At 40.1% G+C, this 13,788-nt stretch overlaps 1 protein-coding gene across 1 annotated transcript; it reads right to left on the reverse strand.

Annotated features, from left to right (window-relative positions):
• Positions 1-455: 455 nt before the first annotated feature.
• ccnf (cyclin F) lies at positions 456-10,633 on the reverse strand. The gene is made up of 17 exons (XM_071473616.1): positions 10,334-10,633; positions 9,342-9,493; positions 9,071-9,177; positions 8,905-8,972; positions 8,501-8,697; positions 7,952-8,005; positions 7,420-7,524; positions 7,109-7,186; positions 6,408-6,562; positions 5,722-5,886; positions 5,406-5,529; positions 5,080-5,260; positions 4,830-4,917; positions 3,364-3,463; positions 3,104-3,237; positions 1,984-2,162; positions 456-1,651 (listed from the first exon to the last, which is right to left on the reverse strand). Exons 1-17 carry the CDS (start codon positions 10,344-10,346, stop codon positions 1,197-1,199), a joined length of 2,355 nt encoding a protein of 784 aa, XP_071329717.1. The 5' UTR covers positions 10,347-10,633; the 3' UTR covers positions 456-1,196.
• Positions 10,634-13,788: the final 3,155 nt, after the last annotated feature.

The raw sequence follows: 13,788 nt of genomic DNA on the forward strand, positions 1-13,788 counted from the left end.
TAAAAATACTTTTGTATTGATTGTTCAAGCATAAAAATGGTCACATTTCATTGAATTGTGCTCCTTCTGTGATGATAAAAGTGCTAGACCTAATTCAGATGGAAAGAAAACTGGGTAAAGTACAACTTATCAGAATGTTAAGAATGCCCTGTTGCACCAGGCGCCTCACTGCTTCTGAGCTGTTTATTTAATGAATGTGAAGCACCAAAGCACTTGGATGATAAGCTGAGGTTTGAAGTTACTCAACCTGCTGGTGATTCTTAGCTAGTCCCATTATAAACACACCTTACTGAACATAGTGTAAATACCTCAACAGGTAACATCTTAGTATCGGACTGGTGTTCCTGATGGGATTAGTGTGCTACAGGTGTTTTAGGTAACGTTGATCAAGGATACTTAACAGCACAACTGGTGTATATGTACAAGACTACAGAAGATGCAGACTACCAAAAAGACTTGTTTCACAGCTCTGTTTCTTTAGAAGTAGATGCCCCTGAAAACACAAATGACACCACAGTACCTTTGGCAAACACATGTAGAACTTAGGACAAAACTTAACAAGAATTCATACAATCATATTTTTTTCAGGCTTCAGATACACATTTTCATCCACTATGACCATGACAGAGTAGTTGCCTATTGATGACATTCACCAAATACAATACAGATTCTTGTACAGACAGTGCATATCAGAGACTATGATAACCAAAACAATCACAATAACATGGTAGCTATGTTTTTCAAAATACGGTCGTAACAATGAACATTTTCTCCCACGAAAAAGTCTGTAAGGTTCTTTCACAACTATCTAACATGATCTGAGATAGGTTGTTGTAGAAGACTGTAAAAACAACAGAAATGGCAACCAGGGTCCTGAGGAAAGTCAAGTTATGTTCCAGTGGTTTGAGAGCTGACTGTGAGTCTAGGTTCATGGGAGGTATTTTATTGCGCCAACTGTAAACATGTAGATGAAATGCAATGTAATAGAAAGGCAAGTTTCTAGGTAATTCATATTTATATATTTATTTTCCCTTACTTGTCTTAAACCTCAAAGCTTCTTGATCTTCTGTCAATTGACGGACCAGTGCATACTGAAAGGGGTGAGGAACAGCATCTAGAACTAAAGGAAAGTGCTGGAGGATAATGACTGAGCAGACGGCCTGTGAACAGCCTGGGGCCATTATAATAACCACTGTCTATAGGCTGAGAAACCCCACACTAGTAGAATACTTGTCCTCCTTCCCGTCCTCTTCTTTTTCCCTTTCCACCTCACCTCCACTATGAGCTGCTGAGTTCTTCCTCTTCACTTGTTTGCTGGAGGTGCCCCGGGGCCTCTGCATGGGCACCAAAAGGCGGAAGCCTGGCTGGGCATTAGCTGAAGCTGCACCCAAAGACGTGGTAAAGGTCTTGAATGTGCAAGGCATGAGGGAGGAAGAGGAGCAAGTGGAGGAGGGGCTAACACAGAGCACAGAGGAGTATCCTGAACTGTGAAGGTCTGTAGAGAAGGAAAGGGGTTCCTGGCCTTGGCAATCCTTATTTACCTCCCCTTCTGCTTCACAGAAGCTGTCTTCATCACTTGACAGGGCTCTGCAGTGCTCTAGTCTTCTGTCTGCATCAGCCAGTGGTTGCAGTTTGACAGATATCATTGACGCTATTGAAAGACAAGAGGTGTCAGTTTATAAAAATGAGTCATTCTGATCAAATTTTATACAAACTACAAGCTGCAACACAGTCTGTACAGCTACTGTCATCCATCCACATCTGTCCATGACAATGCCTGCATAATAAGGCTTAAAATTATGTGCTGCTTTACTATGCTGGACACGGCAACTGCTGAGTCATCTCCAGTCACATAAAGTCCTACTGGAAGAGTGACTCATGCATTATTCTCCTTTATGTATGGATTAGTTCATTTATATATTAGTAATCATACTGAAATAAATGTGGTCCTGCCACTTTTCAATCTCTTTTGTCAACACTCACAATCACCATCTTTCTCTCCCTCGCTCTCTTCCTCCTGGTCCCCCTCATAACCGGAACAGGAAGTGTCCAAGCTCCAGTCGAGGATATCGCCTAGCAGCTTCTCCTCCTGATTGGACAGCTCTGCTGTGGGCGTGGCTACAAAGCTGGCTCTGCGGGTCTGCATACTGTCATCACGTCTCCTTAGGAGAAAGTGGACAAGCAATGGGTTACAGTGAGTCACTGGAGCATCTTACAGATGGCACAAACAAACACCTTCTGGACAAGACACTTCACAAGTGTGTTTGTCACGGAGCACAGGAGACTCAGCAGGGATAAGAACTGCTAAATGTGCAAGAGTAGAGGCGGGGGCAGGGGTCACTTTTGCTGTAAATGAGTTGTTTCTCATAACTGAATTCTTTGCATGTCTTTCAAGTCCTGCTGAAATTCTAAGTATATAAATATATATACAGATATGGATATAATAAATGAAATGTTTTCATCCAGGATTTCGGTTATAGTAATTCTGTAACGTATAGTAGCTTTAACAGTGTTGTTTTCTGGTCAACTGATACAGTTTTCTCATATCATTTGGCTGTTGGTGGCAGGTGCCAATGATCGGTGAACGTCTCTAGCTGCTGAGCCAATTATTACCGATTTCCTTGTCAGACTGGGTCAGCAACACCTACTTTGAATTCTCAAGAGTAATCCCAATAAAAAAATAAATATCAAATTATTAATCATTAGATATAAAGTGACTTTTCACATTATAAGAGAACCACAAAATATAGTTAAATTTGAATTACATGGGGTGGAGACAAAAATATGAACATTTGTATATAATAATAATAATAATAATAATAATAATAATAATAATAATAATAATAATAATAATAATACCAGTGATAACAATGAACAATAATAGTGGAAGGCAGGACAACATGTTTTAAAAAATAATAATTAAATATTTAATGACACCCATAACATTTTCTAGGGACCAGCAGTTGTTCATAGCTCATATAATAGCTAGTATTTTTTCACAGTGCATTTGGTTTATGTTTAAAAGTCAATACTGTATTTTTTTAATACCACCTAGCTCTAAAGTGTTGAAATGTGGAACCTGTGTGTCAGTAACCCGGCTTACCTCTTGTTGGTGCTGGATGGAGAGGCGAGAAAGGTATGGATGTCTGCTGGTTGACCGGTAGGGCTGGAAGGCTCCATCTGAGGCTCCACCTCAGGAATCTCCAAGATCTGACACAGTTCTTTAAATTCCATCACCTTGTGGAGGCCATGAAATAAAAGCAGTGACCAATTTGATTCACATAACCAATCCCAGACTTGCTGTGCTACAATTTAGACATTTTTTAAAAAAAAATCTGTGACCCATAGAGAGAAGTCAAGTACCTTTTCTTTGCTGATGTTCTGGTAGACATCATCTTCAAACCGTTGCTTTACTCCAGTCAGAGACACATGCCTGTAATCTTTGGGGACATCTTGACTGAAACTGAAGAGAGAAAGAGAGAGGAAGGAGTGGGGGTGGGGGGTGGGGGGTGGGGGGGGTTGGGGGAAAATATTACTGAGTTTCATCCACTTAGCTTGTTGCATCTCTATAATCAACTCCTGGAGACAAATCTTGTTACTTGTCCATTTGAGAATTACAGTTTTATCGATACGATGCTCACCTATCAAAGTGACTTAACCTGAGGCACGTTTCTGTGACTCAGTTGGTGATTCACTGATGGTTACACACACAAATGCCTCCTACTGTCTTATGACTCTGCAGCTTCTGGGCTTCATGCTTTCTTTAAAACCTTAATGGCCCTTTCATTTTCTTGGTCATCAGACATTATAAACAATCTTATATCTAATATGAGCATGCTGAAAACAGCCAGACACATTAATCAATTTTTGTTATGAAGGAAAGCACACTGAAGTGGAAGCCCTGCCTGACCAAAGGTAAAGCCACAAATCAATGGAGTCCAGTGTTTTCAGTGGCATTTTCTGTAGCTTAGAGTAACAATACATTTGTATTGGTTGAATAAATGAAACTAATAATAAGTACTTCTTTAAAGAAGACTGATTGTTTGTTTCTCTGTTTATGTTGTTTCCACAGTGGAAACCGTGGATGTACGAAAATTTGATGAGGGGTTGTGCGGTGGTGAAAACCTGTGTACAACACATGTAGTCATAAGAACACTTGCTCAGTTTTGTTAGATAAAATCATCCCCCTTACCCTGCTGTGAAGTAAAGAAACTACATATAGAAATCATACAAATGCAGCATAATTTTTTTTTTTTGAAACAACTGTTTATAAGAATAATCTCCCCCTCAGTAATCAAGGTATACGTCCTCAAAATGTAGCTAATGAGCCAATAATTTACAGAAGAAACGAGGCATGTTCAGACTACTGGCATTTTGGGGAAAATACATATATTTTCTGTGTGCTTAACACATGTCAGCCTTTTGAAACTGAACAAATATGCAAGCTGGATAATTATATGGTTTAGGGACAACTGTGCTGCCTTTGGGGAACCATCTGAGAAACACAAAATTCATCAGTGAGAACCTATTTAATTTGCTAACCCTGGCTAATCAAACGCATAGCAGGGCTGATGCCAAACAAACTTCACCTATTAGGATGAAATTCAATAATTCTTTGAACTGATCACAATGCTCATTAAGACCCTTGCTGAAGTCACAGCAGATGATATCATTTCACTTGAAGTGAATCAATAAAAAAGAAAAGGTTTGAGTGCTATCTGTGTAGGTCCACAACCTTGACCAGACAGACTGGATGATGAGGAGGAGAATGAGAAAAATAATTTGCTTGGCTACCAATCCAGTCAAAACACACACTGTGAGAAACTTACCACTTGACATAGAGCAGCACAGAAAGGGAGACAAGGTCTTGCTTGGAGAAGCCTGTGTAGTCAGCTAACTGACTGGGCCAGAGGGGAGCTGCAGACAGGGACACCACAGACATAAGTCAAACTGAGCATAAACTTTACACTGAACTTAAGTTGTAAATTCAATGTGTTTGGAAAGATTTACATTATGTCCGTGTTAAAAGGATTACATGAAGCATATTTTCAAATGGGCATGTTGTATGTGTGTTATTACCATAGTGATGTAGTGCTCGTGTGAGCAGTAGTGCAGCACAGGCCAGTTTGGCAGGTGGTGGTGTGGTGAGAGCAGAGTAGAGCAGTGACAGCTCACAGATGTAGCTAAATAGGTGAGCAGTCCGCCTCTCCAGAGGGAGCAGAGAGAGTAACACCTCCCCATAGTCCAGCAGAGTGGGGCTCTGAAAGGAAAGAGCAGAAAATTACCATTTTTTTGCATCTGCTATGTTCAAATTCAGTGCTTGAATTCCCCAAAAGATGATTTGGCAGGGAAATATACCTTAAAGCACACATATGTTGTGTAGGAGGGGAAATAATTCTACTCACCCTGATCTTTCCCTCCAGCACAGAGACGACCTCTCCCATCATTCGAACCAGGTCCTCATATTTGTAGGTGTTGTCAGTGAGCCAGACAGCTTCACGTATTGTCAGAATTTCTTTACTGATATAGCTGAAAAGAACAGAACCAAACATTGTAATAGAAGTACAAAAAAGCATTTCAATTGACATTGATTATTTAATTAGTTATCCGTCCCAAAAGCCTAAAATTCCTTCAGCCTCAAAGCTGGTGTCACTGCATAATCCCTTAATCCGTATTCAACCATATTACAACATGGACATTTCAGGAAATGCACATTCTTACCGTGTGCAAACTACCATGCAGGCGATGCCCAATAACTGAAGGCGAGCCTTTGGGACAGAGCGAAGAGCCAGGTAGCGGTCCACACAACCCACTGTCACATGCAGCGTCAGGCTAGAGAAGTCCTTCATAGTGGTCACCTCCACAAGCCAGTCCACCAGGATGTACCTGCAGAGGCCGATATAGAGGGACACAAGTCAAAATTGAAGATCATGTGTATTGAAAAAAAATTGATATCTGTCAAGATTCTTGTCCCAAAAATATCGAAATAAATACTTTCTAAATAAATCTAAATGTGGTTAATTACACTGAATTAACAGCCAAAACATTTAAGTCCTCAGCACTCACGTTTAAGACTATCTAGGGTCAAAGTTAAATGCAACCACACCAAGATAGAATCTGATCTTAAAAAACAGTCATGATGGCCAAATCATGACTTGAAATCTGCCTGTCGGCTATGTGGCATGTTCCCTGCGTTACAGAGAAAATGTTTCATTTTATTCTGAGAAACCTTTGACTGGCAGACTTGTGCTCTGCTCTGTTTCATCTACTCTTGAGTAATGTCATTAAAGAAAGCCATGATGATCATCACAGTGAGTCATCACAATGACTCTAATAGGAACATTCAATTGTCGTAAGATATTATTCACCAACAGACTAATCATGGTAGAGTTCCTGTTCCTGTCTACCTCATGGTGTCCTTGATGCCTCGTCTGAGGATGCCCTGAGAGCAGTGCCGTGATGCTGGGTTAGAGGAACTGAAGAGTTGGGCCACTAAGTCAGAGCAAGCCTTTGCTTCCAAACCCAGCGGATTTCCACTGCTGCACACTTTGGCCAGGGAAAGCTGGGAAAAGAAAAAGACAAGCTGTTAAATAAGTGTTTCAAAAAAGCTTAAAATGGCTTGACAGCTTGTTGAATTGATTCACACACACAAAAAAAACAACAACAATAAGTTTGAGTATTGCATTAGTTGCTGCTGTAATTACAGATCTTGTGACTCAGATGAGTCATATTTTTTGTGATTCTGTGGTTCAGCTAGGGCTTTAAAAGGCAATGGAGAGAAAAAAAAAAAAAAAGGATGTCAACAACTGTCAAGACCTCCTGACACTGTCTCATAATGCTTCAATAGGAACCGTGGACAGAAGGAGTGAGAAACTAAAAAATAAATAAATAAATGAAACAAAAACATGGCATATGAAAAGCTGTCAAAAGATGAACACTTCTCTGTCTTTTGTATTATTTCAACATGTTTTGTGAATAACCAAGAGAGAACAGAGCTGCAGACTGACACAGAGGGCCATCACAAAACTGAATATGCACGAGAACAAATTAAATCAACTTCTGTGTTATTGCACTCGCTCAAGATGATAATATGTCTTCAGTCACACACCTGTGCCTCCCAGCATCCTTTGCCAGCATAGTCTCTGAGGGTTCGGACACACTGGAGGTACCTGCCTGGATCGGCCATCTGAAATTCAAATACAAAAAAACAAATGAATGAATGAATAAATAAATACATGCATACATGTATCTTGTGATTGGGCTCATTTGTCAATTGACATTCTCAAAAGCTTTTTATACATTCAATAAAATTTATTTAAATCTATTATATTTATAAATCAATTTTAGTACAATTTTCAAATACCATAGACAAATGTGTGTGTGCACTTTGAGGATACAAAATGGTAAATTCAGACTCACAGCTGTTTTACGGTTGTGTTCCCACAACAGGTAGGAGCTCTGTAGACAGCCAGCCTGCGAAGACTCCTCCAGCATAGATATGGCATCTGAGCGTCTTTCATCCTCCTGGAAAAAGGTAACAGGATTCCAGATGTCAACGACAGATCTTACATAATACACTGACAAAATATTGTGTTCCTGCACACTAGCAAAGCTGTGATTGTCTCACATTTTCTCGTCTAAACATAAAGGCTTGTGTGTCAAGATCCTGGAAAACAAATCGGAGTTCCATTTAAGCTGCGTGAAATCATATGTCATACTGGTAAATAACATAACACCTCAGAGCTGAGGATAGGGTGGACCAACAGGGAATGTAAAGCAACAGCTGTGTTATATGAAGACAAGAAAACACAATTATCCAGTGTTGCTGCTCATGACTAGTCGCACAGCTCTCTGCGACAGCAGCACAAAGCTCAACACTTTGATTAGAGGTTTATAGAAACTGAGCTAGCCACACCCAGAGAGTCAGATTCAGTCTCCATTTCATACTCACTTCAAACAGATGCAAAACTCTGGCCAAACAGTGCAACAGGGGCCCCCTCTTCTCCTGTAGAGACAAAAGGAAGATACGTTGAAATATTAAATACATAAATTTAATTGTAATATAACATCTTCTGGGAGTTTAAGCCATGAGAGTTTTTATGCCAATAAAAGCAATAAAAAGATGATCAGCATTTTTTAGAGTTTCATTTGGTCCTGGGACGACAAATACAATGAATCTGAAAACAAGGACAGGGTTTCGAAACTTATCACTAAGAAATTGCTGTTACAAACAACCAGATTTTTACTTGAAAGGTCAGAGAAAAGTAGGAATCTGCCTGATTTTGCTGATGCATTTACATTAATTATATTCTCATTGCCACTGACCTCAAATTTGCATTTACAACTGAAAAGAAAAGCTTTAGGAATATTTTGGTGCTTATCAATTGTTGACACAAGCTAAAATGAATGCAGCTTAATGTTCCATCAAGGTTGCTTTAAAAAAAAAAAAAAAAAAAAAGCATATCTGTCTGTCCTCTAAACTGGCAGTAGCAAAACATACCACATTGCTGTCACACTCGGCCTTGAGACGGTCAAACACCACGGCCTTGCAGCAGCTGCCAGTGGGCGACCACGGTGGACGGATGAACACCCAGATGAAGGGATCTGCTATGGGAGAGCGCAGGCTCTCTGCCAGACTGAAGAAGTGGGAGGCCTTACGACCACATACATCCGCTCGTCCTTCATCACTCAACAATGCTGGTGGAGAGAGAGAGAAGGTACAAGTGAAGAGCTGTAATCACTTACAGCATTCATCAGGAGAGTTTCATGTCTCCTAATTTCTTTTGACCTTTATTTAACAAGGATCATTATATAAGACAGATGTTACATGTACTAAAAGAAAATCAACCAACATCAGTGAAGGAGGTAAATGGTTGAATGAGGGTGTTGTGGAGTGTAACTTACGTCCTTCATTGTACAAATAAGCAATGCCAAGCTTCACAGCAGCTTCAAAATTCCCTTTCTCAGCAGCTCTGAGGGAGGAAAGAGATTTCAAGAGTAAACCCATACAGAAGAAAAACAATATACATTTTTTTTGTTTATTTTTTGATTTTGACAAAAATTATTGTACCTCTCAAATAGCCATAAGGTGTTGGGGGATGGCCAAGTGTCCCTGAAACTGACCCTGGCCCATACACTGGAGTGGTTGTCAACAATGTCCCGCAGATGGGAGTGAACCTGCAAGAGAAGATAAGATAATTAGTCCTCAAACAAAAGAGCCATCTGATCCATTGTATCAAGTGGTCATAAGATACCAAACCAGAACAAATCTGGGATGGCATGGCACACACATGCTAGAGGTTATGTAGGAGTGTTACAGTGTGTACAGGATGTTCACTCACCGCTCTGACAGACAGCAGGTCCTCAGCAGAGAGGCACTGGAGCACACAGAGGAGGACCTCCTCAGGTAGGGACAGCAAAGTTAGGACTGGAGTTCGCTTACGGACCCGCTTCCGTGCTGGAACCGAGTAGCATTTTGAGCAACGACAGTGGACTAAGGAAAGAAGATGGAATTACAAGTTAGACCATTCATATATTTTCAACAAGCAGTTTATCATTCTTTAGCATGATTCTCAAACTCAGCAGATAGGGAAGCACAGCTGAAGTGTACAGACGCACACAAAATCACCCAGAAGCATTTCACATCTTAGTGCAGGGCTGGCAAACTAATTCTCACATTAATGTCAAACCAATATTTGCAGTTCATTTAAAGCACGCCAGTAGCCTGATAGTATGTTAGCTAGTAGTAAGGCACACCAAGGTGAAGATTATGGCTCCACATTCAAAACGACTAACGTAAGTTAAGTTATCTCCAGGTGGTCTAGACAAACCTCTTGTTTGAATGCGAAAATTATCACTTTCATGGAGCGATGATGACCTTATTTCTATTAAAATAAGCATTCAACATCATATAATAAATTGTTGTAAGCACTGACAGCTTTCTAACGACGCTGAGCTGGGCATATCTGACTGGGAAGTCATACCAAGTGAGCGCCCAATTTTCCCTCCTGTGGTTCAAATGCAACTAACGTTAAGTTACGAAAGGGTTTTATGAAGTTCAACATTATATATTAGTTTTTAACAACCACAAACGCTCAAATTGCCCGGATGAGACACGTTTTAGATAAATACTGCAAACATTAGCCCATTTCAAACCACGGTAACTTACAGGAGGAATCCATGGCTACCCCGTTAACGTTTCTGCTGGCTAGAAGCTAGTTACCAGTGCTAACTCTGTCAAACTGCAGGAATTTAAAAACAGGTTCACCAACACTCGCTTTAAATTAAACCCTTCCCATATTTCTGGTAGAAAAAGTGACTTTAAGTTACTTACCGCCCGCTTTCATTGCAAGTGCAGTGGTCTCTCAAGCAGCGACGCCTGTAACGTTAGCTACAACACTGAGCAGTGATTTAAACGTTGCGTCGATACTAACTGTAATATTACACGCATACAAACTTGCGCACTTTTTAACTGGGTATTAAGATCGATAGTGTTACAATATAACTCGCCGCCTATGTTGTGCTGTAGTTGTAGTTGACCAATATCTTACCAAGTTGTTAGTTCTAGCTTGAATTCAAATTCAAGCACGCTTCCCCACTTGTTCGACCCGCCCCACAGCTTCTCTAGGACCGCCCGCGCTCACCGTTTAAACTCCACATTCAATCTGATTGGTCGAGAACGTTGCCGCCCATTTATCCCACAACGGCCTTTTGATTGGTCAGCGCGAGTATTGGTGGCACCGATTGGTCGGATTTTATAAACTGTAAAATATCGGAAGCTCATTGGACGACGTAACGCAATTTCGAAGTACGCGCTCGCCAGTGTGTGTATATGATTGGTTGACCTGATTATGCAGCACGTCCGCTGAACCACCTATTTGCTGTGGATTGTGGGACATGTAGTTGAGCAGGAAAGTTTACGGTTTAAAGGTACCCCGTTTAAAGGGACAGGCGCACAGTCAGATTCTACCAGATAAACTCACACAACGAGCAGAGAAAGTGCTTTGAACAGTGGGTCCTGGTGCCACACTAATAGCTTAAAGTGATCCGTCTTGTGTCTGTGTTTGCTCTTTAGGTGCGTATTATTGGATTTTTTTTTATCTGTTCAGGCCTAAGGAGTAAATTCTTTTATGATGGTGTAGAAAGATTGAAAAGAACCAAAACCTTAGCCACAATTTCAATACTTTATTAGCTCACTCTGGTCATTTGATCATTGAAGCAGCACACAGAAAAAAAATCTGTGTATGTTATGTTTCATCCCTTGTAGCTGAATTGTAAATAAACAATTTGGCTTACCTAGCTTTAGTCTTATTTCATTACATCTATGTGTGATTGAAACTGCTGACAACTGTATAAAATCTTGTCAATGAAAGCCCCATCCCATGCCCACTCAGCCCACATTATTGTGTCGTGGCTTCAAAATCTAATGTAACTAGTGCAGGCAAAAATTTAAAATATATGCATCACGTCACTCTCATTTGTAACACATCAGTCTCCCAGGTAGAGAAATAGTACCAATGCACCAAAGAATGATTAAAAAGTAAAGAGTAAGAAAGAAAAAGGCATAAAGGCACATTAGTATTTGCTGACTGTGCCACAAATTGTAGAAACAAGTGCACATTCAATTGTGATGATCCCAGAAGGGTTATTGGGAAATTAAGAGAAGTCCAAAGGAAACCTAAGTATGTATGAACAAAGGTTACACACAAAGAATGAAAACCCTGGTTAAGCAACCAGGATTATTGATGTGTTCTGCGTAAAGGAGCACAATAAGAAATCATTATGTTGGGCACTGTGTCCTTTTGCCCATCTTACAAACACACACACACACGCACGCACACACACACATCAAGTTTATTAATTCATCAATATTTGTGTGACCAAGCACAGATGTAAACGAATAAAGCAACAGATTGGTTTCAGTCTCTGACGCAGCTGCCTCAGGAAATGACATGATGATTAAGACCATTGTGTTGGATCCCCATTGTGAATAAATAGACCACTCTCTTGGCTGAATAGTGTCCTCTTAATTGCTGGTCTTTAGAAGAGGGTCATAAAGGAACAGAGTACAGTACCATAAGCAATGATTGTCTATTGATCAGCTGCTCATCTAATCTCATCATCGCCTACATGTGCTAGTGTTCAACATTACCTCTTCCACTCAATAGTTCCCTTTAAGAAGAAAATGAGGTTAAATCTTTTATATAATTTATATACATCTTAAACCCATTTCAATAGGGCAAGTCAACTGAGAACTTCTTGGCTTCTTCCCGTGTAGATGTAAAATTAGATTAAAGAAAATACATTTCAGCAAATTTTTTTTTTGTGTGGTAGTTGGAGCAGGAGATCCTCTGGAAGTGTTGTATGCTCAAATTATCTCATAGCTGAGTGACCTCAGAGAGGGCAGAGGCTGTGACATCCTCAATTGGATGTAGTCACGGTTTCCATAGAAACTCCGACCCATCGCAACCTTTTTCTCAGTAAAACACAAAGTGACCAGTAATGTCTATAGGGAAAAGAAATTGCTTTCTGTGTTTAACCTAAATTGAAAATAATTATAGCAATAAAACCATACTCAGTGCGTTCACAAAAGTATGAAGTCCAAGTCTATAATTTTTGTTCCCCCAAGCATCCATTATTTCTCAGCATTATTTCACTGAAAAGACGTGTCGTTATAAAGATGCTGCCTCCCACAGAAAGTCATTGAGTTTGATCTGAGAGTGACAACTTCACGCCTGACCAGTTTATTCATAAGAGCTGCCCCAGATGCAGCAAGGTATTAATTAATGAAACACACAGCAGAACATGGTCTTAACAAAAAGCTTTTGCAGATTGAAAACACTGACATTTGAGATAGAAAGAGACAGAGTGACAGCAGATGGAAAATTAAGAGAAAATGGGAAGTAAAAGAGGTGATTCATGTGGGAATAGAGCAAACTTTGCAATTATTTTTTGACTGTTGGCAATTTGCAGTGTCTCTTGCTCTGTTCTTGCTCATCCAGAAATCAAATGGCTTCTCATTACAATTGATTTTATTACAACACCTAGATTTAGACAGCAATTTAATTTTATTTGGTTTGTGATTTCATTTGACTGTCTAGCCAAGCATGTGTGATTTCCATCTACACCTGTCTCCAGCTGTTTTAATAGCTGAGGAAGAACTGAAATGTAACTCCATCCTCCTATAATGGTATGATTTGGAGCCAATGGCAGGCAGTGACTCATCAAAAAGACCGACAGAACTGTCTTTTGCACAGATGCTGTTAATCAGGAATTTGAATAAAACATAAATAGATCAGATCCCAGTATGGCTCAAATCCAGAGGTCGTAATGTCATATTTTTCTGCCTGCTGCAAACTAAACTGATGTCAGTTATAATTCAAAGTATGATTCAAAATAGTGCTTGGGTCTGAAGCCAAATCCTGGAGATTGGGAGGCGGATGAGTTGCTCCCATCTGGTTTCCTGTAATCTCTGCTGACCCTAGCAGCCCAACTGACCACTTCCACCCCATCTGCACTTTGCCCCTGTTAGCCTCCCCACCCTTTATCCACACCCACAGCTGATTCCCAGCATAGTTACCAATAAATGATAAAATGAGTTCATATTTATCAAATTAACTCTTGGTGAACTGAGCGGTTTTACCCGTCTCACTCACACATACCTTTAATGTTAATAATATGCAGAATATCTTCGTCACTGTGAGATTAGTTTACCTCTTTTATGATTTTGCCAGTAGGGGGTGTCATCCATTCTGCTCCATACTGGCCAGTCTGTTTTCATAACAACCA

The sequence above is a fragment of the Trachinotus anak genome, unplaced genomic scaffold, assembly GCF_046630095.1.
Source record: "Trachinotus anak isolate AG129_WGS33_773 ecotype Australia unplaced genomic scaffold, CSIRO_AGI_Tana_v1 ptg000003l, whole genome shotgun sequence".
Taxonomy (NCBI): Eukaryota; Metazoa; Chordata; class Actinopteri; order Carangiformes; family Carangidae; genus Trachinotus; species Trachinotus anak.

Excerpts from the sequence above, each read along its gene's own strand:
- ccnf (XM_071473616.1), bottom strand. Across the intron at positions 9,178-9,341 it reads ACCTGCTGTCTGTCAGAGCG|GTTCACTCCCATCTGCGGGA; the intron begins GTGAGTGAACAT and ends CTTCTCTTGCAG. Across the intron at positions 2,163-3,103 it reads CCATCCAGCACCAACAAGAG|GAGACGTGATGACAGTATGC; the intron begins GTAAGCCGGGTT and ends CTTTCTCCTAAG.